General features: G+C 48.2%; 1 protein-coding gene across 2 annotated transcripts; it reads left to right on the top strand.

Moving 5' to 3' along the window:
• Positions 1-361: 361 nt before the first annotated feature.
• Positions 362-20,999, top strand: LOC148678606 (uncharacterized). Of its 2 annotated transcripts, none has more exons than XM_088634917.1 (17): positions 362-459; positions 1,133-1,252; positions 2,176-2,337; positions 3,551-3,640; positions 3,814-3,944; positions 4,760-4,913; positions 5,992-6,102; positions 6,937-7,084; positions 7,719-7,793; positions 8,213-8,343; positions 8,765-8,831; positions 9,227-9,314; positions 9,849-9,882; positions 10,482-18,348; positions 18,806-18,855; positions 19,100-19,142; positions 20,815-20,999. In XM_088634917.1, the coding sequence occupies exons 1-17, from the start codon at positions 430-432 to the stop codon at positions 20,907-20,909; spliced, it is 9,396 nt and encodes a 3,131-aa protein (XP_088491043.1). In that variant the 5' UTR covers positions 362-429; the 3' UTR covers positions 20,910-20,999. The 2 variants fall into 2 exon arrangements, with proteins under 2 accessions (XP_088491043.1, XP_088491033.1); XM_088634907.1 differs by having other exon boundaries at positions 8,762-8,831.
• The last annotated feature ends 529 nt before the right edge of the window (positions 21,000-21,528 follow it).

Below are 21,528 nucleotides of genomic sequence, written 5' to 3'. Positions count from 1 at the left end.
TGTTTCTGGTTAGTCAATTATTTAAATGCTAATAAGTATGTGTATTCTGTGTGTATGGGAGATTAAATTGATGGGAGTTGTGTTCTAATCGTTATATCATTTTCCTCACATTTCCAAGGTGGCTAAGGGAAGAGAGTGATGAGTCAATACAAATTGAAAAAAGAGAACAGTGTCTCTGAGCAGCTTGCGTACACATCTCCCCACCAACAAGCCTGCCAAAGTGATGGGAAAAATGCAGGGTCATTAAAACGTAATATAGTTGCATCATCTTCGTTTAAAGCGATCAGTCCCCGCTTTCTTCACAACCTGATTGGCTGAAGGGCCTGCCATTATGACGTAATCGTCCTTCATTGTGACCGCACCGTGACGTCAGTGACCATGGCCATGGAATGAGATAGCGGTGTTTTAAGGCCAGTCGGTGGGAATGAGATGCCGAAGCAAGACAAATCAAAAGCTAAGGTATTTTTTCATTGTTTTTAATTAATGTTCCTAGTAGTTATTGATTTTTTTAATATGCCACTGTCAGAGTCTTACAGTAGTAGCAAAGTCAAACATAAAAAACAATACGATGCCCGACTTTTATTGTCATTTTGTTTTCACAAATATGCGTTTCCAGTGGTTCCTAAAGTGTTTATAACCCACGAAACATTTTCGCTTATGGTGGAGAGGACGGGTCTTTCCCCTCGGTACACATTCGCTGTATTTCTTTTTTTCTTAGGGAACAAACTAAAAAAAAAACTTTTTAAGAAGTAAAAATTATCATTGTTTTTAATAATGGCGAAGCAAAGACGTTCATTGAAGTACAATGTAAAATATTTCTGCACCGCCAGTTGTTGATGGCAGTTGATTAGTCTAAATCAGTTTTAAAGTCGTTTAAAATACGAATAATTAGACTTTCCGACTCTCTCGTTGACTGGTACTTTGTTGCTGCTGAATGTAGTTCTCGACAAACAGACGGTACGTCCTCTGAGGGCGGAGGAAATGGGTGTCGGCCAGACCAGGTTGATAAAGTAAAGGTTTATTCCACGCTGAAAAGAAAAGAGACGCAGCGTGTCGGTTGCGGAGCCCTCTTGACACCTGAAGAAGCTCCTTGCTCGACCAGGTTCATGAGCGTGACGCGTGTCCCCCCCAGGGCAGCCAGTTCACCGCCTACGCTCTGCAGGGGCGCTCGCTAGACCAGCCCCTGGGCACCAAGCTCCCGGCTCTGCCAGGCTGCCAGAGCACGCTGTACAGGGGGACCCTCTGCGAGAAGGTGAGCCCCGCGAGCCGCTGGAGGACCCCCCCCGGACCCGCGTGGTTCTGGGGGCTCGCTCCGATGCTGCAAAGCGCCGCGCGCGAGACCGAGCCGGGAGGTGGACGGTGAAAACATGCCATCAAAAATAACAGAAGAAAAAAACCTCTGCCAGCAGCCATATCACCCTGCAACTCACAACTGGCAGCCCCACTTAATCTCAGCAGGTGTGAGCCTGGTCAGTTCCTGGATGGGAGACCTCCTGGGAAAAACTAAGGTTGCTGCTAGAAGAGGTGTTAGAGGGGCCAGCAGGGGGCGCTCACCCTGCAGTCTGTGTGGGTCCTAATTCCCCAGTATAGTGACGGGGACACTATACTGTAAAAAGTTGCGAATGAGATGTAAAACCGAGGTCCTGACTCTGTGGCCATTAAATATCCCAGGGTGATTATTAAAAATAGTAGGGGAGTTTATATAGTAGTAGTAGCCTGGCTAAATTTCCCCCTGGCCCTTACCAATCACGGCCTCCTAATAATCCCCATCTCTGAACTGGCTTCATCACTCTGCTCTCCTCCCCACTGAGAGCTGGTGTGTGGGGAGTGTACTGGAGCATCATCCAGGTGGGGGATGTCCCCATTACCTGTAAAGCGCTCTGACTGGAGTGTCCAGAAAAGTGCCATACAAGCATCAGGAATAATTATTATGTTTCTGACTGCACCCATGTCATTCCACCCCCCCTGCCTGTGCTGAGCTGATCCCTGTCCAAACAGTCAATGTGCTGTTCTGCTCACTGCCTACCCAGATTTAAAAATAAATGCCAGTGAATAATAAGACATTTTATGTTGCAACGGTACAATTCAGCAGCCTGAAACCGCAGAAGAAGAGCTGCAGGTAAGAGGGCTGTTCAACAGGTCTGTGTGTCACACGACACCGTGTTTGTTTCTCAGTTGACGGTACCGTCCAGCGGCTTCACCCTCACCGATCCCCATGGGCACCTGCTGAAGTCCCATTACAACAGCCTGTACGATCCCAACCTCCGGCAGTATTACTACCGCAAGGACATGCTGGAACGGCTGAAGAAGGGAGGATTCATCACGGAGAACAATAAAGTAAGGGCGGCCCTGGCGTGACAGAGCTTCAGGGAGGGCAGGACAGCCCAGGTGGCTCACTAGGCTGGGCTGTAGGGGGCTCTGTGTACTGCACTGGAAACCTGGCGGTGTTTCTGGTACAGCTGTGCCCACTTCCTGGAGCTTCACCTGCTCTTCTGCTTCCCTGCATTTCTGCACGCAGCTCTGTGGCAGACGAACGCGCTGCTCTTTTAGCAAGCGGCCCGGATCTCAAGTTAATATGAGTGAGATAGAAACTGGGCGAAACACAGGCAGACCCGGCTGCCCAGAGAGGACAGGCTGTGCTCCCACTGCCAGCAGGGAGAGACAGAGACAGAGGTGCACTTCCTACTGCACTGTGACAGATACTCTGGGATTAGACAAACATTCTTCCCCCAATTTACACAGCTAATCCCAGAACTCCCACACCTGCCAGAATCACAACGGGTCCCAATCCTACTGGGAGAGGGAAAACTCAGTTGAACTGGCAGCCCAGTAGGAGATCTCCTGTCACAGCCTGAGGAACAGTGAGTCTGTCTCCCAGTAATGCTCCATATGTCTATATGTAAATATTTTATGATTGCTTCTTTATTGTAAATGTAAAATTGATTTTTTTTGTTTTATGTTAATTGTATTTGTTTTGCTTTGGCAACACTGATTTTACCGAGTGGTCATGCCAGTAAAGCACCTTGAATTGAATTGAATTGAATAAAGCCCCAAATCTCCAGTTTGACAAGCTGGAAAAAAATGTGAAATGAACTCTCCAGTGTGGCGACTCATGAGGGATAGTTCATACATTTCCAAATACAAGATGAACAACTGGAGCTCTCAGTGCTGACAGAATGACAGGTGGACAGCATTTCTGCAGTAAGCATCAATGAACAGGCTGGTCTGTTTCACATGTGATTATTCATCTGTAATCTTCATATATGAACATTGCTTTTCATGTACTGTATCAATGCTTTATGCAGGGAAAGTGCAGTTTACTCTTAGAATAATGCCACACGCCTGCAGACAGGTGAACGCACCTGGCTGGGGGGGGTTAAGGCTTGTAGCTGCACGCATTGACCAGGGATTATTTTAATCATGATGGATTTTTCTTATCATGGAATCGAAAAATGCAGAAAGGAAAAAAGAGAGACACAGCATTTAAGCTGTGGCGCATTTCCAAGTGCGGAAAAGACGCCACAGGTTTCTTCTCATGTTTGTTTCCCAGGTTATTTGCTCGCTGAAGGACTTCAACGAGTACAGGCAGTATCTCATGAGTGTGAAGCTGGATTATGAGAGAAATCACAAAAAAGAGCAGGTGAGCAGCAGTCCAGGCGAGGGGCTTTTAGGACTCTTTGGATATGTGTAGCGGAGGTTTGGGGGGTCTAGCAACACTGCTGTCCCCTGCGTGGTTCGGTCTATTGGCACGTCGGCAGATCTCTGAAAGCAGGCGCAGAGTCTGAAGGGGACCCGCCCCGTTTCTGTCTGCAGACGGCTCTGATGAGGAGGCTCCAGGAGCCGGACGTGCTTCCCGAGGGCGTCTGCCTGGAGGACGTGAGGGAGTGGCTGCTGGAGGAAGGCAGGAAGAGCCTCTGGCAGCAAGACAGGAGCTGGAGGAAGAAGTAAGAACACAAGATCGCAGGGGCTCAGCCTTCCATTGACTTCAGCAGCACGAGGGACGGCACATGTGGGTTGGGTGACCATATGGGTCTGTGCCCACTAGGACAGTGGGACCAGGCAGGATTTTAAACCGACTCTTAAATTAGAAGGAGCTAATTTTGTCAATTCAGCATTATGCCTTTGCCGAGATGTAAATCAGTGCTTGCTTAATGCCCTAAACGCGTAACACTGATCAGCTGTTCTCTGTAAGGCCTTGAGAGCCGCAGGGTAGTATCATTTTAGATGATGGCTCCCTACTTTGTTGAGTGGCCCGCATCAGTGTTAAAAAGGAAAATGTTCCAGGTTTCTAGAAATCATGAATCCAAGGTAGGCAGCAAGGTGGCGCAGTGGTGAGCATAGCTGCCTTGCAGTGCTGGGGTCCTCGGGTTCGGTTGCTGGGGTGCTGTCTGTGGGGAGTTTGTATGTTCTCCTCATGATTGTGTGGGTTTCCTCCAGGTGCTCCAGTTTCTTCCCACAGTCCACAGACATGCTGGCAGGTTAATTGGCTGCTGGGAAAACTGGCCCCCGGGGCGAGCGCGTGTGTGTCCGCCGCTGTCTGACCTGCGATGGACTGGTCAGTGTCCAGTTCAGGGTGTACCCCACGTTGCACCTGGAGCTTGGCGGGATCGGCTCCGGCTCTTCAACTAGGAATTGGAAGAAGCCGTTAGAAAGTGGATGGATAATTTGAGGCTGACCCTTAAAATCCGGTCGGCAGCGGCGGAGTGTGATCTGTTGGGCGAGCGACCCCTAACCGAAGCCCGTTGTGCCGCACTGTAAGGGACCTGGCGGAGGTGCAGGAGAGACAGGCGAGGCAGGTCAGAGACAGGGCTAGGAGCCGGGCAGAGGAGGAGGACCGGAAGGAGGTGGAGCCGCGCCCGAGGCTGGGACGGTGCGGGAGTCCGCAGGAGAAGGCAGACAGATACAGGGAGCTGGTAGGAAACATAGGAGATAAATAGCTCAGGGGCGGGACACAGGTGGACATGGGTGTGAAGTCGTTTTTCCAACTTCCCGCTTCCCTTTAAACCATAACTAAGCATCTGTTATCTTGGGATCTGTGTCGCCTCATGGAAATAGTCTGCACTGCTTCTGTGAGATGAGACGCTTTGTACAAACTGTTCAAACTGTGAGCACAGCCGCTGTGATTTGTAAGGGCAGAAAACGGAAAACCCTAATGTAATGTTGTAATGTTTCTTTATTAGCCCTATACAATTTCTTGCATTAGGAATTCGTCTGTTCGCATACCCCAGCTTTTTCTCCATGGAGACACAGACACACAGACAGGGAGAGAAGCTTGGGGTCAGAGCGCAGGGTCTGCCATTGTACGGCACCCCTGGAGCAGCTGGGGTTAAGGGCCTTGCTCAGGGGCCCACCGGAGTAGGATTCCTCTGCCGGCCGCGGGATATGAACCAGCAACCTTCCAGTCACAGGCGCAGATCCTGAGCCACAGAGCCACCGCTCCGCCACCCTGGAAAGGTCCTCTTATTCTCGTGCAGGAGAGCCGCACGCGAGGTCATCTCCTTGTCCTGTTACCGGAGCTCTGACCGATCTCATTAAACGAGCTCTTAATTACGGCTGTGTCCGAGTCTTCAGGGACTGCGGAGTTCAAGCTCCCTCTAGTACCTGCACTGCTGTGACTCTCCAGGACAGCGGAGCGCTGGGCTGGAGGTGGACAGTATGGGTACAGTCAGATTAAACCTGGAAACGTGTGTTATGGCAGATAAGCATTGTGCAGGTGCAGTGCTTTGTTAGCGTGCCTGTTTGTAGGTTTGTAGATATAGTTCTTTATATAGAACAAGTGAAGGTTTATTCCATGCTAAAAAAGAAGAAAAGAAAGCCAACGTTTCGGCTGTAGAGCCTTCTCCGGGTGTCAACAAGTAAAACTTTACTCGTTCCATTGCAGCCAGCGCATGCTGACGCGGCTCCCTGCTTGAACTAGTTCTTTACATAGTGTCTGAGCTGGCGGCGGTGAAAGGGTGGGTTTCTCTGATCATTTCCCACCCTTGTCACCAGGAGTGGAAGCTGAAGGAGAGGGCGCTGCTGGAGAGGATCGAGGAGGACGTGAAGAGTGAGGTTTCCAGGCGGCAGCTCCTGAGAGAGGCCGTGGATGGGCGAGCCAGGAAGGTATATATTCCTTAAGCCCTGGCCGTGGACATGTGTGTGTTTATCAAAGAAGGATGTGAACTACTGAACTTTTAAACATGCTGCAATGCCGTCTGCAACACTATGCTGTTCCAGGCTGACCAATCAGAGAACTGCATCCTCTTCCCCTTGTATTGTTATTGGTTCTGTGCCTATAGAACTCGAAGCAAGCCATGTGATTGGCTGAGAGAGGTTCCAGCCTTTTGTAGACTGGTGCACCTTCCCAGACTCTTGTGTGAATTAGCTTTTCGCCCTTAGTAGTCTGGGGTCAAGGTTTTAGAGTGGAGAATGTTGTTCTTTCTCTTATCAGTATAATAAAATGTATTTATTTAAACGGGCTTTTTTTCCCAATATGGCATTTAACACAGATTGCAGATGTTAGTAATCAGGATGATTTATGGGGTTCAACACCGTCTCTGGTATTTATTATTGCAGAATATTGGCAGTTTCATTGACTTGTAGATGACAGTAATTCAAGACTAAAAGCTTAGAAATACCAGTATGCCTTGAAATACTAATGTAGCATTAATCTAGCAATAAAATAAGACCTCTTTCAACAAGAGAATTTGTTTATGTATGAAGTTATGCTATTGTGAAAAAGAATGAAGGAAATTTTGTTTTTATAGCATTAGCAGAAACAAAGATTTACCATTTACCATTTAATACAAATATTTCTGTATTAAAATGGAGCTTATTTTGGAGTTGGATGTTGAATTAATGAGTACAGAAGGTTTGGTGAGGTGTTTCACTTTGGCACAATAAAAACACAATAGCCTGTATAAAGTTAACAACTTATTCTTCTCTCCTCTCTCTCAGAGGCAGGAGCTCTTTGAAAAGAAGGTTGCTCTCCATGAGCAGATGCTGAGAGAGGTCATAAGTGAAAGAGAAGAATTTGAAAAATCAATAGCAGGAAGATTTGAGAAGCAAAAATTAATATCTGAAATAAACCCAAACTTGAAACCAGGTAAGATAATTGGGTGTTTTAACATTTTTTTGTATCGTTTTAAAAATCTCCCTTTTTTGCATACAGTATAGTCAGACATATCCAACTGACGCAGTTTTGATGTAGTTTCTGATGCGCAGTGGGATCTTTAAACACTCTGCAGCAGATGTGAAACTGTCACAGTTTCCCTGGGGAGTAAAATTGGTGAAACACTCATTCGTTAGTATTTGCTGGACAGGCCCTTATGAAGGTTGGCAGTGTGTTATCTGTAGACAGCAGTGAATTTATCATGCAGGCATTGATCACTTCCTGCAGTTTTGGAGCGATTCCTGTGTTTTTATCAGGGCTACACTTGTGCTGTCCTTCACCAGCCCCTGTGTGGCTACTCTGATTCCCTGTCATGGGGGTACGGAGCCCCCACAGCCCAGCATGGCAAAGCATGGTGAAGGCGTGGCAGTGCTCTAGGTCTTTGTGAAGGGTTATCATCATGAACAGAAGCACGGAGAACAGTTTGTCCCCAAATGAGTGAACTGTAGTTATAATTGTAAAAGTGTAACAGTAATCTTGTGCAGCTGCGTGCTTTTTTGTACAAAACGTGTCTGTGGTATCACACAGGAAACATTTCCTGTTCACCTCTGATCACTCTGTTTTCTAGCCCCTCCCAAGAGTGCTAAGCCGGAAGTTGTCAGAGCTGCCCCCAGGGGGCGCAACTGGACTAGACTCTGCAGAGGTGGGTTCTAGCTGCAGAGGCAAGGCAAAGTCTTGGGTCTTGTTTTCAGAAAAGAAGTTAAATGTTCCAGAATGCACTGTATCGCACACTTTGGCGTTCCTGGTAGGTTTTAATGTTTGGTCACTGTGAAAGTGCCCGATGAAAGAGAACTTTTAAATGGTGAATACTTGTCCAGTTTGTCGGCCATGTGTCCACAGTCAGTTCCCCCCTGTATATTTATTTTTTTTATTTTGGAGTTTTGGAGTCGCAGACTCTCATGCATGTTTGTTCTTGGATGTATCTGTATATTCCTTCCTGCAATAGCTCTTTCAATTTCATAGTTCAAAAATGGTTAAAAAAAGATAATGAGGGCATCCAGCAGCAGCGAGGTCGAGGTGCGGTTCCTGTTGGGTTGACAGGACTGTGGAACCTGTCCGCAGGCCAGCGCGCCGGGTGCCCCAAAGACCGCTGCACCTCCCGGCCCCCGAGCAGCCCCCCTCCGCGTCCGGACGAGGCTCCGGCCCATCTCCGTCAGGCAGGCGAGAAGATCGGCCACAGCAGGACGACAGTTGTAAGTGAGCCTGCGAGCGCTGGGGCGTCGTTCTCCCCTCCCCGTCTCTTCTTGGAATTGCAGCAGCGGGATCAGGAATCAGGGGCGCAGAAATCGGGGCTCAGCTGTGCTCCGGGTCTGGCCAGCGAGCCGGCAGCTGCTGCTGTTTCTTTAGCCGATCAGGTTTGGGTGGGAGCTGATGATTGAGGCCAACATCTCTGTGTCCAAGAAGCCATCTGCGGGATCAGCTTCTCATCCCGGCTCTTGAGAAAAAATAAACATCAAGAAGGTTCCCACCAGAGGTTTTCTGGCTCATTTCATTACATCCCAGAGATATTTATTGTTGGATTCCTGATTACTGCATTCCATACATTCGTTCTTCTTGAAATGAGTGCTTTGTGTGTCTTGCCTACAAAAGCACGTGGTGTTTTTATGACAGAAGGTGACGAGGAAGGATGAGGAGGTGACAGACAGCCGGGAAGCATCCTTTCTGCATATCAGCACGTCAGGTGAGCTGCGCCGTCCTGGAAAGGAATCACACAGTGTTGTTGTGCACTGGTGAGGCTTCATTAAAAATCACTAAAGATCATGTCGATGTGTATAGTGCGGTTCTGACGTTCTCCTGCTTTTCATGGGAGGATTCAACAGAGGTTTAAAAGCATCGCCAGTGGGAGTTCCAGCGTTGTGTTCGGTGTGTTAAATCCTGGTCAGGGAGGAGCACTGTGTCTACACAAGCGCGCAGATCAGTTTTGTCATTGGCGAGCACCGGGGATGTAACGCTCACCTGGAATGAACGGACGCGGTGCTACTCCAGAGTCCAGATTAGGAAGCTCTGGTTCAGCCCACCCTTCTGTTTCTCTGCTGGTGGTGGAATTCTGATCATGAAACGCCTCTTTCTGGGCAGTGACGTCGGAGTCGTCTTCGGCGTCCGAGGGAGGCTTGAACGCGGGCTCGGTGCGCCAGCCCTCTGTCGTCCACCAGCTCTCCGACACGTGAGTCCTAACTGCTGTCCGCAGGGGCTGAACAGAGCGTGTGGCAGGGCTGAACTGAACTGCGACCTAAAATTGGACCCAGAATTTGAACTCTGAAAATGACTGTTTTTAGTCCCTGAACATGTTGGTTGTTGATTTTTCGATGTCGCGTTTCGTAAGCAACTCTAGATCTCCAACATCTGAGTAGACAAAAACTTGTAAAGGTGGCAGCAGCTTCATTGTCCACTGCACACTGGTGCCAGAGCTGCTGATGCTGTTGACATACTGATGCTATTCTAACACTAACACTAGATGTTACACTGACACCGTTGTGCCTCAAGCATATTGTGGTTCTGGTGCAGGAAGTTTATGTTCTGCAATAAGAACACACAAGAAACTGTACTTGAATTATTTTTTATATAGTATTTATACAATAAAGCTCCTAAAAAAATTCAATCTGGAGGAATTACGATCCCTGACAGACATATGGCTGCATCCTAGTAGGAGGATGTTGTTGTGCATGTAACCAAACCCATTTATTTTGTATGTTTGCAGACATGGAGGCATTGAAGAAACCCTTTATGGAACAGTGAGTTGTCTTTTTTTCTTATTGAAAGTGGTTTTTAATTAAGTCTCGAAGTGGCTCCCACAGTGGCAATAATGTTTATGAAGCACAGCATCAGCCAGAACCGATCATTTCTAAGCCACCTTCTGTATCGTTAAACAACACAGGATAAACTGATTTGATCACCTTTCATTTAAAGGTAAATTCAGCGAGAACATCTAGATTCTATTGATAATGTCTTCTGTTTCTTACCTAAGATCTCTAAGGAAATCGAAGAACTGAAACTGAAATATAATGAGACATCTAAGGTGTGGTGTGCAATTGTCAGTGTAGTTTAGCAGCCAAGGCTTCGAGGTTGTTTTGTGGCATTCTTGTTAATACACCAGTGCACAGCTGATTTTCTGAAGTATGCTTTAAATAGTTTGATATTTTCAGGAGAGACCATCCTGTGTACTTTACTGTAGAGAAATCTGTGATATTCCAGCTGTAGGAATGCAAAATCGTAGTGTATCGTGTGTCTCATTACTTGTTAAAAGATGGAAGAATTACGCTCGGTGGACCAGGTGGCACAGCTGGGTTCACTCCATTCATTCTTCTGTCGTTTGTCTTCCACGTCCGTTCAGAAAAGCCTCATGCCGGAAGCTGGGGAAGAGGTATCTGCTGATGATTCCCTCTTGGCCAGGTCAGAGGCTGGTGGGGCTGGCGGGGCAGGAGTGATGGAGAATGGGGCCCTGCTTTGCTTAAAGGAGATTCTGGGAAGCTCTCGGTCTTGCATCATGGCGAAGGTGGAGAGCGTGGTGTCGCAAGCTCTTGAGCAGGCTGTGACCCTCGGCTCAGATGCTCGCAGCGAGGCCGAGCAAGAGGCGATGCTAGCCTGCCCAGGACGGGTGATCAGCCATCCCAAAGCAAACGTCCTGTCCTCCGAAATCGTGGACACCGTCCTTGACCACGTGAACTCGGCTCTCCTAAGGGACAGGCTCACGGAGTCGGCGAGAGGGCTAGTGAGGAGCTCTCTTACCTCCCTGGCCTCCGCTCAGGATGCTGACGGCTTTGACCCATCGGACTCCCGGGCCATCAGCGACGTTTCCGAGAAGCTGGATCCTTTCCTATCTGACGTGGGAGAATCTGCTTGCAAGCTGCTGGGCGGACAGAGGGATGGCTTGCAGCCTGTGGCGTCCTCAGAGGGCGAAGCAGAGGACATGGAGTCGGCGTTGGGAGACTTTGCAGCAGAGATTATCAGTGTCATCCTGAACGGGGTTAAAAGTGAGTCTGGCAGGGGAGCAGCCCCAGATTCACCTTGGAGATTCAGGATAGGGTCCCTGAAGGCAAATCAGGTGGCTTTTAGCATTGTGTCTGCAGTGCTGGACAACTTAGAAAGCACTTTACTTGCCAAAAACATCCATCTTATTTGTCCACCCAAAACAGAGAGGAGTGAGCCTTTAAGTGCTGAATGTGAACACTGGCCAAATGAATCCGTCCAGTCAGGAGATACTGGTGAGTGCGTGCTTGTGCGCTCTGAGACTGAGAGACTTCAAGAGGAAGCAGACTGCTTTGCCGAACATCCTCCAGCTGGTTTCGTGCCCAGCGCAGCGGTGACGACGTACAGTCCGCCGAAAGATTTTCTGCTACCTGTGCAAATTGTTTCCAACCCTGAGACGCAACACCCAGGAACCTGGGTATCCACTTCAAATCTTGACCTGATCACCACTGACCTTGTTCGTGTTCTGTGTGCAATGGGTCCTACTGATGCAACGGTGCCACATATTTCACATGCCAGTGTTGCAGAAGCAGAGCTCAGTTCTCCTGGAAGTGAAGGCGATACTTTCGAGCCAATCTGTGTGCCAGTAAGGGAAAGGTCCAGTTTGGAGACTGCTGCTTGGAGAAAGTCATCTGAACACAAAGACCCTACAGTTGCGTCTGGAGTAACTCGAGGCATCTTAGGATTGTCCAGACACAACATTATTGAACAAGCAGAACATGTAGTTGTGGATATTATCAAAAGCGCAATAGACCAGTTAACCCCTGCAGGGCCTGGGTTTCCAACAACGGCCAAGTCACCCAGTCGAGCCAGAATCAACACCTCGCTCTCCAATTCTCTGGCACAGCAACCTATGCTCAGTGCAGTGGCCTCTGATGTTGTTGACACGGTCATTTGTAAAGTTGAGCTGGCTCTGTCTTCAACAGAGTCTAACTTATTTCAGGGTGACGCCAGTATAAAGGATTCTGAAAGTGGGGGTGTCCAGCACCAATCTACAGTGTGGAAGACTCCGTCTGAAGTAGCCTTTGCAGCATCACATATCAACACCCTCTGTGATGATATCACGATGAGTGTCGTGGAGAAGCTGCAGGATCTAATGCCTTGTCAGACTGAGCCCTTGTCATACTCATCTTCCCAAGCTTCGACCTCTGCAAGCTCATTGACTGCAGGTGAGCCTGACACAGTGGCACAGGGTTCTCAGCAGCAAGAGTCAGGAATAAACACTTATGCTAAGAAGATTGTGAGTGCAATTCTGTGCACGGTCAAGGGCGAGTTAGAAGGAAAAGAACAGGAATTGGCAGAAACCAGTCTCTCAGGTTTTCAGAAAGAGGAATTGACCCTGAACAGCTATGCAAAGAAAGTTGTATGTGCTATCCTAGACACGGTCCAGAATGAGATAGATAGTCAAGCTCTGCACAAAACAGCGAACACTTGCTCTGAAGAATGGATACTCTACTCTGAAATGGCGTCTTCAGTGTTGGACAGTTTAGAATTTGTAGAGTGTGACGGTGGCACGTCAGGGACAAAGCTCAGTGCCACTGGTAGCCATAGCTGTGTACTTCCCTTGACTTGCATAAAAAAGTCGAGTGATCTTGCAGCCCCAAAGAATGAATTTAGAGAAACTCAAAACATATTAATACCATCCAGATCCACCATTATCAGGCAAGCAGAACAAGCAGTCCTGGAAATTATTGAAAAGGCAGTAGATCAATTAAGTCTTTCAATACCTACTGTTCCAACTATGACTATATCTTCCAGCCAAACCAGAATCTCCATGAAATCGCCCTCAGACTCTCTGCTCAGCCTGGTGGCCTCTGATGTCGTTGACACTGTTCTTAGGAAGATTGAGTCCTCCACTTCCTCCTCTGCCACCAGTCTTAAAGACTCTGAGAGCGCAGGTCAGCTGCCCAGCCCTGCTGTGCGGACTGTTGAGTCGAATACAGTCTTCACTCCATCAAAGATCTACACGATCGCCACAGACATTGTCAGGAGTGTCACAGAGAAGCTGCAGCAGCTAAAATCTCTCAGCATTCAGACCTTTTCTGAATCCTCCCCAGAATCCCTGAGCTCTGTTAGCTCCGTGGTCAGAGATGGGCTTCCTTCAGCTCCAGTGGACACTCAACAGGCAGAGACAGAGCTGAAGAGTTATGCCAGAGAGGCTGTGAGTGCTGTACTGCTGACAGTCCAGAGGGAGCTGGACAGAGAGATTCCCCAGGGAAAGACAGGAGTCAGTCCTTCTGCAGAAAGTCTGCTTGTGTCTCAAGTTGTTTCCTCAGTCTTGGAGGAGATAACAAACAGAGCATCAGATGACAATACATCACAACCAGAAATTTGTTCTATTGTCATTGAACATAAATCTTTTGAGCCACTTCGTCTACCAATTAGGGAAGAAAACCCTGGTTTTCGGAGTGTTGTTTCAGTAAAGTCCAGTGAAGAATTGGCCCCTCGAGTCACGCCTGAAGAAAGCCGAGACATTTTAAGATCTAGTTCAATTATCTCCAGACAAGCAGAGCAGACAGTCCTGGATGTTATTGAAAAGGTAGTAGATCAACTAAATCTCTCAATACCTACTGTTCCAGCTATGACTACATCTTCCAGCCAAACCAGAATCTCCATGAAATCGCCTTCAGACTCTCTGCTCAGCCTGGTGGCCTCTGATGTCGTTGACACTGTTCTTGGGAAGATTGAGTCCTCCACTTCCTCCTCTGCCACCAGTCTTAAAGACTCTGACAGCGCAGGTCAGCTGCCCAGCCCTGCTGTGCGGACTGTTGAGTCGAATACAGTCTTCACTCCATCAAAGATCTACACGATCGCCACAGACATTGTCAGGAGTGTCACAGAGAAGCTGCAGCAGCTAAAATCTCTCAGCATTCAGACCTTTTCTGAATCCTCCCCAGAATCCCTGAGCTCTGTTAGCTCAGTGGTCAGAGATGGGCTTCCTTCAGCTCCAGTGGACACTCAGCAGGCAGAGACAGAGCTGAAGAGTTATGCCAGAGAGGCTGTGAGTGCTGTACTGCTGACAGTCCAGAGGGAGCTGGACAGAGAGATTCCCCAGGGAAAGACAGGAGTCAGTCCTTCTGCAGAAAGTCTGCTTGTGTCTCAAGTTGTTTCCTCAGTCTTGGAGGAGATAACAAACAGAGCATCAGATGACAATACATCACAACCAGAAACTAGTTCTATTGTCAATAAACAAAACTCTTTTGAGCCACTTCGTCTACCAATTAGGGAAGAAAACCCTGGTTTTCGGAGTGTTGTTTCAGTAAAGTCCAGTGAAGAATTGGCCCCTCGAGTCACGCCTGAAGAAAGCCGAGACATTTTAAGATCTAGTTCAATTATCTCCAGACAAGCAGAGCAGACAGTCCTGGATGTTATTGAAAAGATAGTAGATCAACTAAATCTCTCAAAACCTACTGTTCCAGCTATGTCTACATCTTCCAGCCAAACCAGAATCTCCATGAAATCGCCTTCAGACTCTCTGCTCAGCCTGGTGGCCTCTGATGTCGTTGACACTGTTCTTGGGAAGATTGAGTCCTCCACTTCCTCCTCTGGCACCAGTGTTAAAGACTCTGACAGCGCAGGTCAGCTGCCCAGCCCTGCTGTGCAGACTGTTGAGTCGAATACAGTCTTCACTCCATCAAAGATCTACACGATCGCCACAGACATTGTCAGGAGTGTCACAGAGAAGCTGCAGCAACTAAAATCTCTCAGCATTCAGACCTTTTCTGAATCCTCCCCAGAATCCCTGAGCTCTGTTAGCTCCGTGGTCAGAGATGGGCTTCCTTCAGCTCCAGTGGACACTCAGGAGGCAGAGACAGAGCTGAAGAGTTATGCCAGAGAGGCTGTGAGTGCTGTACTGCTGACAGTCCAGAGGGAGCTGGACAGAGAGATTCCCCAGGGAAAGACAGGAGTCAGTCCTTCTGCAGAAAGCCTGCTTGTGTCTCAAGTTGTTTCCTCAGTCTTGGAGCAGATAACAAACAGAACATCAGATGACAATACATCACAACCAGAAACTAGTTCTATTGTCAATGAACATAAATCTTTTGAGGCACTTAGTCTACCAATTAGGGAAGAAAAAGCTGTTTTTCAGAGTGTTGTTTCAAAGAAGTCCCATGAACAACTGGTCCTTAGAGTCACGCTTGAAGAAAGCCGAGACATTTTAAGATCTGGTTCAATTATCTCCAGACGAGCAGAGCAGAAAGCCCTCAGTATTATTGAAAAGGCAGTAGATCACTTAATTCTCTCAATACCTACTGTTCCAGCTATGTCTACATCTTCCAGCCAAACCAGAATCTCCATGAAAGCGCCCTCAGACTCTCTGCTCAGCCTGGTGGCCTCTGATGTCGTTGACACTGTTCTTGGGAAGATTGAGTCCTCCACTTCCTCCTCTGCCACCAGTCTTAAAGACTCTGAGAGCGCAGGTCAGCTGCCCAGCCCTGCTGTGCGGACTGTTGAGTCGAATACAGTCTTCACTCCATCACAGATCTACACGATCGCCACAGACATTGTCAGGAGTGTCGCAGAGAAGCTGCAGCAGCTAAAATCTCTCAGCATTCAAACCTTTTCTGAATCCTCCCCAGAATCCCTGAGCTCTGTTAGCTCATTGGTCACAGATGGGCTTCCTTCAGCTCCAGTGGACACTCAGCAGGCAGAGACAGAGCTGAAGAGTTATGCCAGAGAGGCTGTGAGTGCTGTACTGCTGACAGTCCAGAGGGAGCTGGACAGGGAGATTCCCCAGGGAAAGACAGGAGTCAGTCCTTCTGCAGAAAGCCTGCTTGTGTCTCAGGTTGTTTCCTCAGTCTTGGAGCAGATAACAAACAGAACATCAGATGACAATATAGCAAAGCCAGGAGATGTACAAAAATCTTTTGAGCCATTAAGCATACCAGTTTTGGAAAAGAAAGTTTGTTTTCAGGGTGCTGTTTCAAAACAGTCTAGTGAAGGAATTATCCCAACACTCATGCTTGGAGAAAGTCGAGACATTTTAGGACTGTCTGGGTCTGTTATTATTAAACAAGCAAAGGGGATAGTCCTGGAAATTATTGAAAGGGCAGTAGATCAATTACATCTTTCCAGATCTGTCCCTCTAGGTGTTGCAGAATGTTCCAGCCAAACTGGTATCAAAATGAAATCACCCTCAGACTCTCTGCTCAGCCTGGTGGCCTCTGATGTCGTTGACACTGTTCTTAGGACGATTGAGTCCGCCTCTTGCATCCCAGGTGTTTTGTCTTGTGGCGATGTCAGCATTGTGGATTTTGAAACTGTGGGAACGTGTCCAAATCCCTCAGTATGTGTGACTGATTCCGATTTGCTCATTGAAGATCTTGTTACGAGCGTCATGGACAAGCTTAAGCCGTTGGCTAATTCTAGTAAGAGAGCCGTCTCTGGACCACCTCTCAGGGATTCCATGTCTCTTAATTCATTGATGCCACAAAGTCTTCCCAGCCTGCCTTTGACAGATATTCAGGAGGTGGAGTTCGCCTTGAACCCCTTTGCCAAAGAGGTAGTGAGCTCTGTACTGGAAGTGGTTAAGGACGAATTAGATGGAGAGAATCTCCTGAAGTTATCCCCCTCTGGAGCTGTCACCAATTCAGAAGAAACTCTGCTAGTGTGCGAGATTGTGTCCTCAGTCCTGGAACAGTTAAAGAATCTGGAAGATATTCCAGGCTGTGCAGTCCCACACACTGAAAATAAGACCAAAGCTAACTCTCATCCCTTGGGGAGCGCAGATTCAGGGGTGGAACTGACTAAGCTGCAGGCATGCAATGACCAATCGTCTTCCAAACCCGAAATTAGCTCGGAGTCGGAATTCAAGACGGCAACAATAAAGTCGGTTTGTGGCATTATGGAAAGGGTTGCCGCAAAATTCCAGCCCCCGAGATCTGACCACCACACTGTGGAGTCATGCAGCAGTGCTCTGAGGGAAGTTTCGGACGTGCAGAAACATGCATGTGAGTCTTGGTCTTCTGCCTGTTTGCCTTCAGCAGCTTCAGATGTTGTAGAGGCTGTGCTGGGAAAGCTTGTGGAAGTGGCCGGCAGCGAAGAGGTTTCAGACGAGCGCAGCCTTGGGCAAGACCGGTGTGCTCAAGAGCCATCCACCACTTTGGCCAGGAAAGTAGACTCTGGCACGTGGGTTGAGCCTTCACAGATCCAAGGAGTCACTGAGGAACTGGTTGACACAGTGATGGGTAAACTTCAAGTTTTTTTGGGTATGAAGTCATCATCTGAAAGCCAACAGTTGCCTGCTCAAATGTGCAGATCTGGAGTATTAAAAGGGGACAGTTTCCCATTGTCAGGAGGTGTATCAGTGTGTGAAACCAAAAGTGAAGTTAAGAGCGCAGACTTAAGCCGCTGTGTACAGGATGTTGTCAGTCAGGTATTGCATATGATCAAGACTGAGATAGACGGGGAGAATGAAGCCCGTCCCTCACAGGAAACACTGCTAGCAAAAAAAGTTGTGGATTCTTTTTTGTGCAAAGTCACTGCTCCAAAACTAGAAAAACTGGATGCTGAGAAAACCGTGATTATAACTGAAGAGCCCTGCCGAGCTACAAGCACTCATGTTGAAAAAGAAGACTTGGAAATGCCTGATGAAATCCCTGTCCAGCCCTGTGATCCCGTCAATGTCCCAGGCATGGCCATCTACTCGCAGTCCGACTCCACCGACGAGACCCCGACGGTCTCCTCCAGGAGAGCCGCTTGCAGCTCCTCATCGAAGACTCCCGCTCCGGCCAGTGAGAAGGAGGAGGACCTCTTCAAAGGCCCGGGGTCCAGGTGCACCATGGGTATCCGACCACGCTGCCGTAAGAAGTCTTTGGTCCCGAAGGATCTAGGCCTGTCTGGAAATGAGCCGGACTTCGTGTCCGAGGGGGTAACCCCCAAACGAAATCTCATGGAGAAGCTTTTCAGGGGAAAAAGATTCACAGCCAAGGAACAGCTGGCAGGAGAAACCATAAGGTCCAGTGCTAGAGCAGCAGACCCTTCTGGCCCCACCAGCGCTGTGCGGCTGCCTACTGGAAGAGGCACAGCGCCCCCTGCTGGCGCCGCGGCGCCGGAGAATGGCCTGGCAGTCGGCACGGTTGCAGACGCTGCAGACTCTCTCGCTAGAACCAGGCGTAGAGGGATTCCAGCCCAGCTTCCGGAGAAGACCTTCCTGGCCCCCGTGTCCGTGAGCTCGGCCACCTGCTCCACTGTGGGTTGCTCCCTGGGCCAGGATCCCGCCATGGCAGCCAGAGGTAAGCTAACGGTGATGTCGCCGAGCCATCAGCTACGTGTGTTTGCACCACTGAGGTGTTTGAAAGAGGGTGTTGTATTTCCTGGAAAGGAAATGGTATTATGACTCATCTTTGTCTCAGGCTCTTAGCATTTTATCACGCTTGCAAACTGGCTACAACAGCACCACAGGGGTAATTTAGGATGAAAGTTATTTTGAGGGCTTATTACAGTATACAAGCTCATCCTGGAAAGAGATCAGTTCCTCGGGGAGCTGCACACGCAGTGTTACCATGTTGCTCTTCAGGGTGAACTGCTGCAGGCGTCTGCTGTTAGAGCTCTTTTAGGAGCTCCGTGCAACTGCCTGGCCCAGCTGTGTGGCTGAGAGCTGATCCTCTGTTCTATGGTGAGTTCGGGGCCTTGATGTAAGAGCAGGAAAAGAGCAACCTTTAATTTTAGTTGTACCTCTTTGCCCCACAGAGAGACGTGTGAAAAGGCTGCCGAAGATAGCCCCACAGGCTGTTGAGAAGGTATGTTTCCTGCAAGGTATACAGTAGTAGCAGTTGTGTTCTACAGGTGACCCCTGATAAAGGAAATGGATCATCACCACTCGTATGCTGTGTGTTGCTGTAAGAGCAGGACAATGTCCGGGCTTCACCCTGGTGCTCTCAGTGCAGCTCTGATCTCTCTGCGATGCTTCTGCGTTGAAGAGTGGAGACTTCCACTTCTTTAGTGATACCATACAGATGTGCCTGTTTTGTGTTGTCTTTCCAGGGCCTCCAACAGCACCCAGGACAGTTTGAGGGCTTCCCAGCTGGTGAGTTCTATATGGTTGGCAAGGTTATGCAAAAGAGGAATCTTAAAAGACGACTGCTTCCTAGAATCATCACAGTATAAAAACGGTTAAAAACGAGATGAGGCCATCTTAATCGGTAGGAGTTAATTGATCCCAGGATCTTATCCTGCCATTTCTTGAAAGAAGCCAGGGTATCAGCTTCAACAACATTACTGGGCGGCTTGTTCCACACTCCCACAACCCTTTGGGTAAAAACGTGCCCACTGTTCACAGTGCTAAATTCAATTGCACATACTTTTCATTTATTTTCTCTGATTCGAGTGTCGATATGAGTTTGAAGAAATCTGCTGGGTTGAAGTTTTGAAAACTTGCATCCGATTCCCTTTTAATTGTCTCTGTTCAACAGTTCCTTCAGCCTGTCAGTGTTAGGCACTCCTTCACACCCTGGATTTAACTTACGGCTTTTCTCTTGACTAATTCCACAGCAGCCATTCATTTTCTACAACATGCTAAGCAAAACTACACAATATAATGAATGAGGCCTGGTCTTGCATATTCCAGAATCACAAGTAACTTTGGATACATTTGGAAACAGCTTGTTCTTTTTTTTGCATTGGACCTGCAGTGACGTCTGCAGGTTTTAAGCAGCGTCAAGGATCATGAAAGGGCTGTTTTTATTTTACAGACTAGTACGTGTTGTTTTGGCTGAACAAATATAGCAAAGGACAAAGGAAATCTAGCCTGATTACACGCTTGCCTTCCATTAAAACCTAGCCTTTTGCAGATGGGAGTTATCTAGTACTTCTAGGGAAAATATTTGCTTGGGGACAAAACAGATTGTTCTGGGACCCATGGTACTGTTTTTTTCTTTCTTTGGCACTGTAGCTTGTCGTTTCCTCGTACGTGTGTCCTAAGGGTGAGACCGCGCCCTGGAGGTGGTTAGATCATGCAGGAGACGCCCTGTTTCTGGTGGTCTCTGTAGCAGTTGCAGCAGCTTTGGGTTGCTGTTCTATAGGACACAGGTTTCCCAGTTCTGGTCCCCAAGACCCACACACCTCTAGGCTTTGACTCCGGTTGAACTTAATTACCTAATTGAAGCCTTAACTGAATTAATAAGCCACTTAATTGGAATACCTGAAAGGTTTCTTTTCCAAATCAAAGGTTTGGGTTTTTATTTTACTTATCAAATGCAATAGTTAAAAGGCAACCTCCACTATTTTTAAAAACCAAGTTCCAATAAATCAGATTATTAAGTTAATTAAGAGCTCAATGTTTTAATTGAGCTATGCTGGAACAAATATCAGCAGGTGTGTGGGGCCCCAGGACCAGCCCTGTAAACTCTGGCTTTGGACATGGCGCCCCCTGCTGCAGACAGCGCCCCCCGCAGGACTGGGACTGTATCCCCCCGGTGTAGACAGCGCCCCCCGCAGGACCGAGACTGTAACCTCCTGCAGGACCGGGACTGTAACCCCCTACTGCAGACAGCGCCCCCCGCAGGACCAGGACTGTATCCCCTCGCTGTAGACAGCGCCCCCCGCAGGACTGGGACTGTATCCCCCCCTCTGCAGACAGCGCCCCCCACAGGACTGGGACTGTATCTCCCTGTTGCAGGAGATCTGTCTGACCTATCCTCTATTTACACCTCATGGCGGGGCATCTAACCAGGGGAGACCCTGTTCCATCTTTCTTGCAGTTGTTCCTGTTCCTCCGACCTGCCCCAGAGACAAGCCTCCTCCTCATAGACGGCTCCTCAGAGTCAAGATGTTTCCTGCCCAGAGGTTCCAGTAATCCAGCGCCCCCTACAGACGACGGGGAGGGAAAAGCATCCGAATAAAAAAAAATATTTTTATAAAAGATTAAAAAAAGGTGAAAAACTGATGCTGTAAAGGACTGTTTTATATCCATGGGAGAGAGACGGCGCTGCTGTAACAAGCACTCAGACCTGTGAGGTGGGCGTTGCGCTGTTATGACCATAAACCTGCCAAGAGCTAAATCTCAAAATGCTTTAAGTCTTGTTATGAATTCAGTTCATTTTGACAACTTGCCCTGTAGCTTCAGCCCACTGGCACTTCTATTTTGCTAAATGTAACGTAGCTGACATGTCTAGAAGGTGTTGAATCGTTGTTTTTTACTTGTAATCTGAGACTAGTTGCTTTTGCAAGTGGAAGTCCTTTTAAGATCACTCCTGGACTTCTCAAGCACTGTAAACCCCCACAGCTCTGCCTTCCAGCCACAGCCTCCAGTTCAGCCCGGGTGATGTTCCTGAGGTGTTCATTGCAATTAATCTTGAAATATAGATAGATACTTTATTGATCCCATGAGGGAAATTGAAGTGCAACAGCAGCTTTACACAGCCACAGTGTAACGAATGATACAATAATAATAATAGTACGATACATACAATACA

The sequence above is a fragment of the Lepisosteus platostomus genome, chromosome 1, assembly GCF_059453375.1.
Source record: "Lepisosteus platostomus isolate fLepPlt1 chromosome 1, fLepPlt1.hap1, whole genome shotgun sequence".
Classification (NCBI taxonomy): domain Eukaryota; kingdom Metazoa; phylum Chordata; class Actinopteri; order Semionotiformes; family Lepisosteidae; genus Lepisosteus; species Lepisosteus platostomus.
Note: the sequence above shows the minus strand (reverse complement) of the source record. Positions and strands in the feature narration are given on the sequence as shown.